Raw genomic sequence first — 12,324 nt, 5'->3', positions numbered from 1 at the left:
ATGTCTTTGGCCGAAATCACATAGCTAGTTAACACTGGCCTTTTCTTCAATAAGTAGTAGTAAAATTACACAAAAGTTTGGTACTCTCTCTTGTTGTTGTTAACTTTCAGTTTTGGGTTGAAGTTTGTCTTTTTGTTCAGGACACACTCCACTGAACTAGACTAGTGTTCAGTGCACAGGAAAGGGTGGGGGAAGGAGGGAAGAAGGAGGAAAAAAAGGGAAGGTGGGGCAGGGAGAAGAGATCATACATCACGTAGTAGGGGAGATAACAGTACACAAGGTTTGCCACTGACTAGCTTTGTGACCTTGGTCAGATCACTTCCTGTCTGGACCTGGTTTCCTCATTTGTAAAATGATGGGGTTGAACTAGCCAGGAACTCTTTCAGATTCTTTCCAACTCAGGCATCCAGTAGTTCTGATTGATTAAAGAATGTCATCATCATTACAGTCTCTTTAACTTCATTAAGAGTAGAAGAAAATTCCCTAGAAAGACAAGGCCTGGTCAGAGGTACCCATGGGAATGATACCAAAGTGGTCCATCCACTGGAATCTGCACCGGAAGTACAGATCCAGGCAGGGCTTGGTGTTACCGGGGGCTTTGAGTTGGAGAAACAACTTTTTATGTGTTTGAGCCACTGACTCCCACTTGGAGAGTTAGAATTTCATTCTCACGTCACTTGCATTCTTACCTTAAATGAATATACTACATGTAAATTATGCATGTCACTGCTTATTACTTTTGATGCAATAGCTTAGGCGCTAAAAAAAAGTAGCTGGAAGATTCAATCTTTGAGCATTTAATCAAACTTTCTGAAATATCTTTCAGCATCATATGAAATCCTATCCCAGTCCTTAGGATGAGAATGGGGACAGGAGGACTTACAAGGCTTTCAACTATCTGAGCTCTGGTTGAAGGGCAATTGACTTAACCCTCTTGTTGAGGATGCAATTTAAGTGGACGGCTATTGCAAGATACCCATGTAGTTTATTGTGGTTTATTGCTTAGCTGGGGGAGCCACATGCAGTAAATAGGCTATTGTCTAATTTTGTGTGTGTAAACTGGTTCTTAAATTCCTAAAACGCCCTGTCTTCAGATACTGCTTTGAATAGAAAGCTATGAAATCTTTTCCTGAGTTTATAAAAGCTTACATTTCTCAATCTAAAATGTTCCTGTCACCACATGCTTGTACATTTAGTGTGGTAATGGTTAAATTTTTTATGAATTAAATCATGTTTTTAAAAAAGTTAATGAGGCATTTAATTAATTAACAATGTTGAGTTTTATGGTCTTTATGGTTATATTTTGTGGTTAATGGCATTCCACTTATAGCTGCTTACCACTGAACTGTCCAACCAAAATAAAAAAAACCTGACCACATTTTGGGAGTGTGTATGCTGTCCTTAAAAACATTTTAAAGATTCCAGTTAGGCAGAATTGGCAAATATATCTTGTGTTTTGATATAGGGGTCATAGGCTAACCTATAGTTTCAGGACTGGAGGAGACTTTTTAGAGGTTATATAATCAGCCCCTTAATTTTACACGTGAGAATATTGAGGCTCAGATGTATGAAACACTTGGCAAAGGTCACAGGTAAGAAGTGGCAGAGTTGGGTTTGAATCCAGATCATCTCAGCAGTTTTCTCGTTTTTAAAGTTGGCTAAAAATGGTCCGTGGTAAATAGTCTTACTGGGATGGTCAGCCTAGGTAGGGCTGCGTTACTTTATAGACTTTATTCATCCTAATGAACAATACCGTGTCGCTAAATTTAACAGACAGTGGAATTTATCACGCTCTCCTGAAATAGCATGTTTTGGCCCAGGCAGTAGAAAACCGTGGTATTGGGCTAGGGACTGTGCTAAATGCTTTTTACAAATATTATCAAAAGAAGATATTAACTTCCCTACCTCCCTCACAAATATCTGTCAGGATCTTCTCAGATCTTTTTTAATTACTTAAAATGATTTCATTGATTGGGTGTATTCTTTCCACCAGGGCAGATTTTTACTCAGCCCAAGGTGAGAGTGTTCTCCCACCCCTTTGGATTCATGGGGCCTCGTGGCCAAACCTTGGGTGATAGCTCCTGTCTGGTTAAGTGGACTAATCCTTGGATGAAAGTTTGTCTCTAGTCCATTCTAAAGCCTTTTTAGTTTGAGTGAGACCTGCCCCGGGGGGAAGCATTGGGGGAGGACCTGAGTAAAGTTTGTGAGAACCATCTGAAATAGCATGTGAAGCACTTTATTATTTGGTGGAAACAAAAACCATAAATAAAAAAGTCGATTAGTTGCTGATTTAGTTTGTTTAACTTTATCTCCAAAGCAAAGAGAATTAAATCAGTATTAATGCTGGGGGCAAGTTGGGCATGGGGTAGGGATGGAGACAGGAAACTGGGTTCATGAGCCTTCTAAAGGAGATGCTCGCTTCAGGCCATCCTGGACCTTAATTATATCCAGCTACTCCAGGTAGAAGCGGAGATTCCAGGTAAAGGCCGTAGTTGCTAAACTAATTTGAGTCCTTGAGATTTATTAATAGGAACAATTAAGCACTTGGTTGGTGAGACAACAGACTTCTGGGATCTGGTTAAATTGATCTGTGCACAAGCAGTAAGTGGCTCCTGCACTTGATCCCCATGTCATGTGACCAAGTTCCTTTCCTTGGCTGGGGCATGCCACTCATTAGCTTGCTGCAATCCACTTTAGTCTGGTTAGTGAGGGCCTGCTAAAAGAACAGCTTCATGCTGTATCCTAGATACCAGTTCTCAGGTCAGGTGTACTAAGAGCGCAGATTATTGTGGGCTTTCTGGCAGGTCTCAGACTGAATGAATAAAGGTGGGCCCGTGTGACTCATGGTTTTGGAGCCTTGTGAATTGTCTCATTCTTCTCCACCCTCATCTTCTTCTAGATGATCATCTTGATTGATCAGCCACAAACTGGTTTAAGATTTCTCATTGTTTTCTTAAGTGATATGATGGAGCAGTTGCTATTAGGTGGAAAAGATAAAAGAGTTCTGAGAATTTCCTTTCAGTGGGTGTTAAGGGGAAGCCTGTCTCCCCGGACCCTAGCAGTCTTGACTGTCATTGGAACTATGAAAAAGCCACATTGTTCTCCCCAGCCTTCAGCGAACTCTCGAAAACTGACAGTTCTCTGCTGGGTGTGACTTGTAGGAAAATATTGTAATATGTTTTCTGATGGCAAACATTGTTCTATGTGTTTGAAAACTTTCTTAATCAACGTAATAAAACATTGAATAAATTACTGCTCTGCTTACGGGGAACGCTTCATATTAATATTTTAACACTCTAAGGAAGTAAGATTAATAATAGTGATTCTAAGGCAAACTATTTACTCAGAACAAATTCTGGAAAGGGAGGGGCAGGGAGGAAATCAGCTTGTTTCATGTAGTCCTGAAATGTGTAGGTCATGTTATTGAATCTTTTATTTCCTGCCATTACCTTAAATAAGCAGAAATATTTATATCATTTCCACCACTGGAGTGGAAGAAAGGTTTGAGTGAGGCACAAAGGACAGGGTTTTTAGGTAGAGTTTTATCACACAATTCTAGGACCAGAATGTAAAGAAAAACAACTAACTGGTTGACTTGTGTTGTGTTCTGAAAAACTTTACTTACACTTCATGATATAATTCGGAGTGATCTTCAACTTTTCAACACATTTCCTCAAACTACCTATAAACAAGACTGTGATTCTCTTTGATCCAGTATTTTCTCTTGACAGCAACTTTCAGGGCCTTCACATCTGCCTCAAAAGTTAAGGGGATATTTAACGATTATTAAGCATATTCTCTCAAATGTCTTAGCTTCTTTGAACAGCCTGTTATGGCTCTGTCACTCACAAATTTATCAAGAACCTTTTTTTGAACCTTTAGCTTGGATCTCTAGAGATGTTGAGGTCCATAAATTTACTCATCTTAATTTAACGTGTACATAGCATATCATTGTACTTCCTTCTATTGGCTGTACTCTGGACTACAGGCCTTTAAGCCTGATACTATGGATAGCACATCTGTAACACTACTGCTTACCTTCTGTAGGTGTTCCTCGCCACCAATAGCTCTGTTCTCTCTTCCCAGGAAGTGGTCTTGTACTGTTTGGAAAACAAGGTTTGTGATGTGAACCACCGGGATAATGCAGGCTACTGTGCCCTGCACGAGGCCTGTGCCAGGGGGTGGCTGAGCATCGTTCGGCATCTCCTCGAGTATGGAGCAGATGTCAACTGCAGCGCTCAGGATGGAACCAGGTCAGTGGTGTGTCAGGCTGTGGAATCCTGAATGTAGACAAGGGAAGTTGTGGGAGGGAGGGTATGTATGAGGTAAAGGGATTTGTTTCTCCAAAAGTTAAGGGTCCTAGAGAGAACAGATGATTGACACAGTAAACTTCGGATGCAACTGGTTCCATCTCTGGAAAGAGAATTAGTAATATCATATTAAATCACTAAATCTACTAAAACCATTATGTGAAATTCCTGTTCCTTCAGAAGTGCTTATTATGTTGGCTTCTAAAACATTCAGATTATTGGTTTCTTTTCATCGTTTGACTTGGATGCCCTTCCTTCCTTCCTTCCTTCAAATTTGGTGATCAAGGACCATAAAAAGCTTCTTCAATGGCTTTCCCACTCTGATCTCTGTCTGCTGGAAAACAATCAAAGTGTGTTTCTCTTATAGGACTGGTCTTGGTTTTTAAAATGGTCATTTTTCTGATATTCCCTTGTTTTTGGCCAGTTGACCTATGGTCTGGTCTTGACATCTGCTTTTGCTGTGTTATTTTGTTGTTGTTTACAAAGTTAATTGTTTGCAATGAAGTATCTCGTTTGATTTGCTAAAACTAGGTTACTTTCCATCCTTTTCCTTTACTTTTCTAGAAGCTCAGTGAACTTTTTTCATCTTCAGAAATGCTGTAGTTAAGCTTATTAAGTGTACTTTTGATTGCATCCCCTTTAAATTTTATGTTTTGTTGGAGAGCCTTGAATCGGTATCATATTGTGGTGGATAGCATGGATAAAGTCAGGAAAACCTGAGTTCCTATCCACCTCTGATAACTTCCTGTGCCACTCAACCTTTTTGTGCCTCAGGCAGCCTTCTAGGAGTTGGGCATTGAACCATTCCAATTCTTTTTAATTCCTTTGTTTTCAGTTATTGGGTGGCTTTAGGGTTGTCTGTTCCAACAAATACTTCGTAGATATTCCTACCAGTACTAGTAAATATTGTAGGACATGGTGAGAATTTCTGATGGCCTTAATTTCTTTCTCAGGTTTTAATTGTCTTGAGTATGAGATTCATTTGAACTTAATTTAAAACCGATACGTTTTATCTTACACTTATTAATAACATGCCTGGTAAAATATTCTTTTTTAAGGGTGTGTTTCAAATGAAATTATTAGAGTGAAAGTTTATGTTTGTAAGATACTTGACAAAATTCAATAAACAGAGTGGAGGCAATCAGAGGACAGGGGGCAGAATGGATGAAGCTGTTTCGTAGTTTTCAGAATGCTATGAAAATAGCTAGGTTATTAAAAAATTAAAAACACAAATAAATTGGGGGCAAACACAGGAAGAAAATGTAAAGTATGCCCAGGTCTTTTCAGTCTGTCAGCAGAGTAGGACTGACAGCTAACAGTGTGCCTTTAACAGATACCTCAGGCCAAAACTTTTTGAGGTCAGCAACTCTCTAGGCATGTGATCTAACCCTGCCTGAAATGATCTAAATAGGAGTTCAGTTTGAGGAGGCTCTGTAAGTTTCAATGTAAACATTTCACATTGTTTTCCTAAAATTGATAAAAGGGGAAAGCCTCTTGCATTGTACATTCAGTCGATTCACATATGAATGGGAGACTGAGGAAGACATACTAGCACATACACAGGAGCAGTATTGTTGCAATACGAGTTCCTGGGGCTCAGTTGGAAAACAACCACCGTAGTGAGCCCTGACAGAAACAAGCGTTTCGTAGTTATTATTTTAGGAAGCTGATAAATCGGAATCATTCTTAGTGCAACATCCAGGAGATTGCCTCTACTCCCTCCCTTCCCCCGTCTGTCCCCTCCCTCAAAGGGCCTTGGTGAGTGTTTGAATCTTGTCTCTGATGAGGTAGGAGCGTTGCTTGTCCCTCAAGAAGGAACTTACTGACTTTCCTTGGATTGCTTGTCATAGGCATGAGAGTACATCTTGAAAAGTCATTGATCTAACTTCCTGACAGTGGGTAGGACCCTATCCCAGACATAAAGGAATCTGCTTTTGTAAAGCCTTAGCCCTGCGTGGTAGCTCCTCCCCACTTCTTTGCGGAGATGGATCTACAACTTTGCATCAAACTTTTTGTTCTTTGTTGATTAGTTTTGCTGAATTTTGTTTGTTCCTCTTCGTTTTAAGGAATGACTTTGAGGTGATAACAATAGTAAATATAGGTATGGAAAAACAAAATGTATTCAGAAAAAGGGTTTTTTTTTTAAAGGGACATGAATAGAGTTTACAAGACAAAAAGAAAAAAAATTACCAAAATGACCTGTAAAGATGCCTTTCACCTCTAGAAGGTTTACAGAGTAATTTGTTGACAACAACTCCATTAGTCAGTACAAACCTTAATAAATTCCTGGATTTTGTAAGAAACTGAGGCTCAGAGAAATCAGGTGACTTGGCCAGGGTCATTCAGCCAGCATCAAAACTAGGCTTCCAACAGAGGCTCAGGGGTCTCTCCACAGCAGCATTCATAATGCCCTTAGCATTTATTATTTTAGAGGGGAAAATTCTTCTTGTTGCTTCCTCTTTTGCCTTGTTGCATATTTTTTTATCTGAGCAGGGAGACAAAGGGGGAAGGGAGGCTGTGTCTTGACCCCTTGCTTCTCCCAAGATTTCAGATCTTTACTTATATTCTTAGCTCCTGAGTATTTACTTTTTGTCATTTCATGTTCCTCACTGTTTAGGGCTTACCTCATGTTTCGTGTTTTTAGTGGTTTTCCTGGCCCTTTTTCATCCCTAGGTCAGTGTCTCCCTTACTCCATACCCTGGCAATGATTCTCCATTCTCTTCCTCCCCTCATTTTTTTGTCTAGGGATAGATAGTATGATCTGTGTGGTGCTATTTTATGCTTGTATATATCTAAATACACATATATTACTATACAAGTGTACACAGAGGAGATTGAAGCATCTTAAGTTGGCTGTATCTTACTTGTTAATTTTAGTATCCCAAGTACCATTCTTCATCATAGCAACCAACAGTGGTCCCCATCCTCATCACTCAACTAGATTAGCAGAATTTCTCATATTGTACCTAAGTCTAGTTGCTAGGGGTTACTGCAGGAGAATGCATACTAATGCCTCCTCAGGTTCTGCCAGTTCCAGTAAGTCTTATGAATATAAAGACACAGGTTAGTTTTAAAACCGCATCTCAAGCTATGTCTTTCAGAATATTGTGACTTTTGCCCGGCTCCCGTTAATTTGCTTTTAGAGCCTAAAAATGTACTGGAAACAACACTGGTCTTGGGAGTTGGTGGACCTGGCCTCCAACCTTTGCTCTGCCACTTACTCTTCTTTGTGACCTTAAACAAGTCATTTAACTTCTTTAGTTTCCTTAACTATACAGTGAGCAAGTTGGACTAAATTATGTCCAAGGTTTCTTTCATTTTTACAGTCAGTCGTTCTGTGTGCATAGACTTGTTTGTGTATATTTTTAAAAGTTAATGAGTTGATTATTCCTTAGGAACATAAAAAAAATTTTTTTTGAAGTTCATTGAATAATTTTAAATTTAAAATAGTGGTAATTTAAAGCCTACCATTTTCTTGGGACCATTTTTGGCCTTAGCTTTGCATTATGGACTGACGACAACACCTCTGTATACTCCACAAAGTATAGATTGAAAATCTGCTTTAGCACATTTACCTCCTGACCAGAATCTTATAACGGTCAAGAAGAAAAATGCATTTCAGAGGGGACCCTACGAAACTCGTTCTGTGTCAGATTCCCCTCTCCTTTCCACTCCTGTCTCTTGCAGCCGTTTTCACTACCTTTTAATTGTTTCCGGTTTGGCCAAAGGAGCCTCCTTGCTATTCCTCACATGTTCCACTCTATCTCCTGTCAGCCTTTGCATGGGGCTATCAGTCCCCTGTGTAGCAAACAGGCCTCCTCATCCCCTCCTTCCTTCAGTGCTCAGCTCAAGAACCCCATCAGTCGGGAACCTTTCCTTCTCCTCCCTTCCAGCTCCCCAGCTGCTGGTGCCCATTACCATGGATGTGCTTCATTTTCATGCTTGCTTTATATACGTCTGTATACCTGTCATTTTGCCCCAGGAGAACGTAAGCTCATTGAGGACAAAGATTTACGTTTTATAGACAGATGTTTAATAAATGCTTGTTAGTTGATTGTCAGAACTCATTAGGTCAGGGGTGTTAGGGTTTGCATTATGATTCTTTATTTCATTGTGGCTTGTCATGATCTAGGTATCTCCTTAGGTTTTTATAGGCAACCGCACGAAGCCCAGATTCCATTAAATTAAAAGCCTCGTTCCAAACCGGTGATTAGGTAGAGGCAGGCAGGTATCTGCGAAGCTGTCCCTGTCTCTTGGCCTCTATCCGCACTGAGCTATTTATTCTCCATCATATCCATATCCATTTATTCTCCATCATCCTGGTTTTTACACTTGACGTTCTTTCTGTTTCCTGTTTCTCCCGTATTCCTTCCCCTGGTTTCTTTGCTAATGGACTGGTGAATGATATGTATAGGGTGTTTGATGCCTGTTACTGAAGGTCAAACTCTCAGATAACTTAACTAATTAACATCATTTTAACTCTATTGCCCTTTAAAAAGTAACTGCACTTGTGTACAGAGTGTTGAGTTGTTTGGGTTTTTGTTTATAACAATGACAGACATCCCTAATTTGGTTTATGCACTATTCTGCCCATGCCCAGTTTTAAAATCACTTAAAAACTTTTTTCTTGAGAAATTGTTGGACCCCAGATAAGGATTGACTCTGGCTAAAGGTCAGCCCCGCAATTATAAATGATAGGGAGTAAGGAATGTTTTCATCCCTTAAAGTGGATCCAAAAAAGAGCAGTGCTCATCAAGCTGAATACCAAATGCTGTCTCTCCTAGGCCTATCCATGATGCAGTAGAAAATGATCATTTGGAAATAGTTCGCCTCCTTCTTTCTTACGGTGCTGATCCAACCCTTGCCACGTACTCAGGTAGAACCATCGTGAAAATGACACACAGTGAACTAATGGAGCTGTTTCTAACAGGTTGGTAATTCTGTAAAGTTTGGCAAGGAACATTACTGAAATGCTTTTATCTGAAGTTTACCAGGTTGTGGTTAATTGATAGCGCAGTTTTTGAATGGAGGACAATTGGGGTGAGAGAAGTCTTCAGAACTTTTAACTTAATTTTTAAGAATCCTATTTATTTGGGAATTCCAGTATAATGCAGTATAGCGTAGCCTATTTATGAATCTCTTGAAAAATAATTTAATGTGGGGATGTTTTCCATGTTCTTTTTCTGATTCTATGAGAAGAATATCACTAAGACACCAAAAAGAGTATTTTCATTTATTTATTTTTTGGGGAGGTGGTACTATAGAGAGATTTACACAGTAAAGTGCCTGGGACATAGTGGGTACTTAATAAATGTTTACTACCTGGTTTATTATTTTTAATAAAACCCAGTTTTAAGTTTTGCACAGAAAAGAACAACATATAGAGTAGTCACATTTTAGAAAATTTTAGCCTTGGGAATTTAAAATTCTTTGACATGTTGTAAACAAGTATCTCCATAGTGAAGGCTTCTAAATTGTTGTCTCAGTACCCTAATGCATGCTTTAAAAGATCCTTAAATTTGAGATCTAAAATCAGTTTTAAAACTCTGTGGTGGGTGGATAGCCAAATTTATTACTATTCCAAATAGCTTAACTAACAGACTCTGCTTCAAAGTTGGTGGATCTGAGATTTTCATGCTTACCAAAAAAAGAGAATGAGATTGCCTGAACACTTACTGTGCTTCTGGAAAAATAAATATGGAATTATATTTTCTAAAATTCTGCTTTTCCACAATTCAAGCCAATTTTCATGTCTGTTTGTCTTCAAGACATTTGGGGGAGCGGGGAGGAGGAAAAGAGACTGAGCAAAGGATTAATTGTTATGTCTTTTATGGAATAAAAGTGAACAGAAAAGGATGTATGTGGGTGCAAAAGTGCAGGCTGTGTGTATTGTATATACCCAGATAGTCTGAAAGTCTGTGTTGTGGATTTAGACAGGAAGTGACGAGCTAGGCTGGTTTGACTTTGCAGGACACGCAGTCCTACTAAATCTGCCGACATTTTGTTCTCATCAGCATGGTTTTTGTTTTATTTTTTCTTTTTCTCCCTAGAGTATTTAACTGACCTGCAGGGTCGAAGTGGGGATGACCCTGGTGTCTGCTGGGATTTCTACGGCAGCTCTGTGTGTGGTGAGCAAATGTTATTCTTTTATTTTTTGTCTGATCTAAGTGAGTTTCAAAACATTCCTTGCTTATCCAAAACCTCCTCCCCGCCCCCTACCCTCCTTTTACTCTACCAGGCGTTGTTGGGGAAGGGAAAGGCTCTGATTTTATTTGTTGTCACTTACTAGGCTACATGTGAAACTTTCCTGTTGCTTATACATTCTTTCTTTTCCCTGCTCTCCTTCCCTCTCTCCCCCTCCCCCTCTTCTTAACAAAAGATCCAAGTGATGAATCTGGGTTTGACGTACTGGCCAATCCCCCTGGCCCAGAGGATGACGATGATGAAGATGTCTTCAGTGATGTGTTTGAGTTTGAATTTTCAGAGGGACCTCTCTTGCCATGTTATAATATCCAAGTATCTCTCTCTCAGGGGTAAGTACTGACGTTACTTGATTGAAAAATGATTGAAAAGGGCTTGTGGTGGCAGGAGTTAGATGGAGATCTTTAAAAACAGGTGGGGTCTCTCATTGTGCAGTAGTGTTCTCCAGAAAAGTTGCTCATCAGTTTACTAAGGGGACTTTATTACTTAGTGAAATACCTTTGAAAGAAAACACTTGTTGGAATGTTTTATCCGCTTCATGGTTGGACATCATACAGTGGGCTAGAGAGGGCAGAGATGAGGAGGGCAGCACACCGTTCTGTGAACCGTTCAGAGAGTGTTCTCCAGCATGAGTGTGTGTGTGTGGGGGGGTGTCGAGATTGTCGCTTGTCCTCAGAGTATTATCCCCATTCTACAGGTGAGGAAACTGAGCCTCAGGGAGATTTTGTGTGTGGGATCACACAGCTCTTAAGTACATGAAGCAAGAATTCAACCCAGGCCTAATGATTCCAAAGCCAGATTGGAAGTGAGGAAAGTCCTTAGTTTGTCCTTTCTGTTAGATGGAAGGCTAAAAAATCTACAGGATGTAAAGTTTAAGCATGGAGGTGGCCTGGCTCTATGCTTGGCCTCAGTTTGTGCTGTGTAAACCCCTGAACCTGCTTTGTACTGGGTTTCCCTGTGTAGCAGAGCAGCATTGCTTCTATGCTAATCCATCCTAACAATGTTTCTTCCTCAAATCCTAATTTTGTGGAACTCCTCTTTCCAAGGTATAAGTTGTAAAAAAAAATTTTCAAAGAACTTCTCTTGCCTCTGCCTTTCAACTCTCCTACCCACAAACTCAGCACCAAAAACTACCTGTTCTCTTTCAAGAGCATTGTCATCGTAGGGTCTTAACTGCAGGCCCTAAATCCGGGGTAAAAAGCCAGTGTTTCACTATTGTTTGTGACACAAGCTAAAGTAGATGTAAGTTACGTGTGGACTATGTTTCCAGAAGAATCTTCTGAAGGAATGACAGTGTAGTCTCCTCAAAGTTGTTTGGAAAGTCCCGTCAGTGTGCCACCGGAGTGTTGGTGATTACAGTGTGCAGGTGACCTAGTTCACTAGAAAGACTGAAGATGAACTTGTTTCTTTTTTATCTGTTGTAGCTTCCCTCACCATTTCACAGTAGATGTCAGACCTTACTCCTTCCCCCCCCCCCCCCCAACTATGTCCTGGATTATATAGCTAATGGTAGCGTTTATTGAAAAGAAGCAAATCTTAGGACGTCCAAGAAGGATCCATTGATGCTTTAGGAAATTGTGGAGTTGCTTAGATCCACATATGGGGATACTTATTAATACCCTCATCCGCTCATCCAGGTTTTTATTAGAACTTCAGCATCGTTTGGAGGGGTAGACTGCCCTTTTTGGCTATTCCATGTCTTGCATTTTGAAACCCCTTGGGAAGGAAAATTCATCTGAACAATTTTAGGAAATATTCATTAGCAACTGCCCTAACATTTTAAATATGGATGTAGAATGAAACGAACAGCACG

The 12,324-nt window shown here is 39.9% G+C and overlaps 1 protein-coding gene across 6 annotated transcripts in view; it reads left to right on the top strand.

Moving 5' to 3' along the window:
- Positions 1-12,324, top strand: part of BCOR (BCL6 corepressor) — a 60,392-nt gene that overhangs the window by 45,704 nt on the left and 2,364 nt on the right. For all 6 annotated transcript variants that reach the window (XM_036744324.1, XM_036744322.1, XM_036744325.1 and 3 more), the window contains 4 exons: positions 4,087-4,253; positions 9,095-9,240; positions 10,361-10,438; positions 10,690-10,843. In XM_036744324.1, the coding sequence (XP_036600219.1) occupies positions 4,087-4,253; positions 9,095-9,240; positions 10,361-10,438; positions 10,690-10,843 (545 nt within the window). The remainder of the gene's footprint in view (positions 1-4,086; positions 4,254-9,094; positions 9,241-10,360; positions 10,439-10,689; positions 10,844-12,324) is intronic.

The sequence above is a fragment of the Trichosurus vulpecula genome, chromosome 2, assembly GCF_011100635.1.
Source record: "Trichosurus vulpecula isolate mTriVul1 chromosome 2, mTriVul1.pri, whole genome shotgun sequence".
Taxonomy (NCBI): Eukaryota; Metazoa; Chordata; class Mammalia; order Diprotodontia; family Phalangeridae; genus Trichosurus; species Trichosurus vulpecula.
The sequence above is the reverse complement of the archived record's forward strand: the minus strand, read 5'-3'. Positions and strand labels throughout refer to the sequence as shown.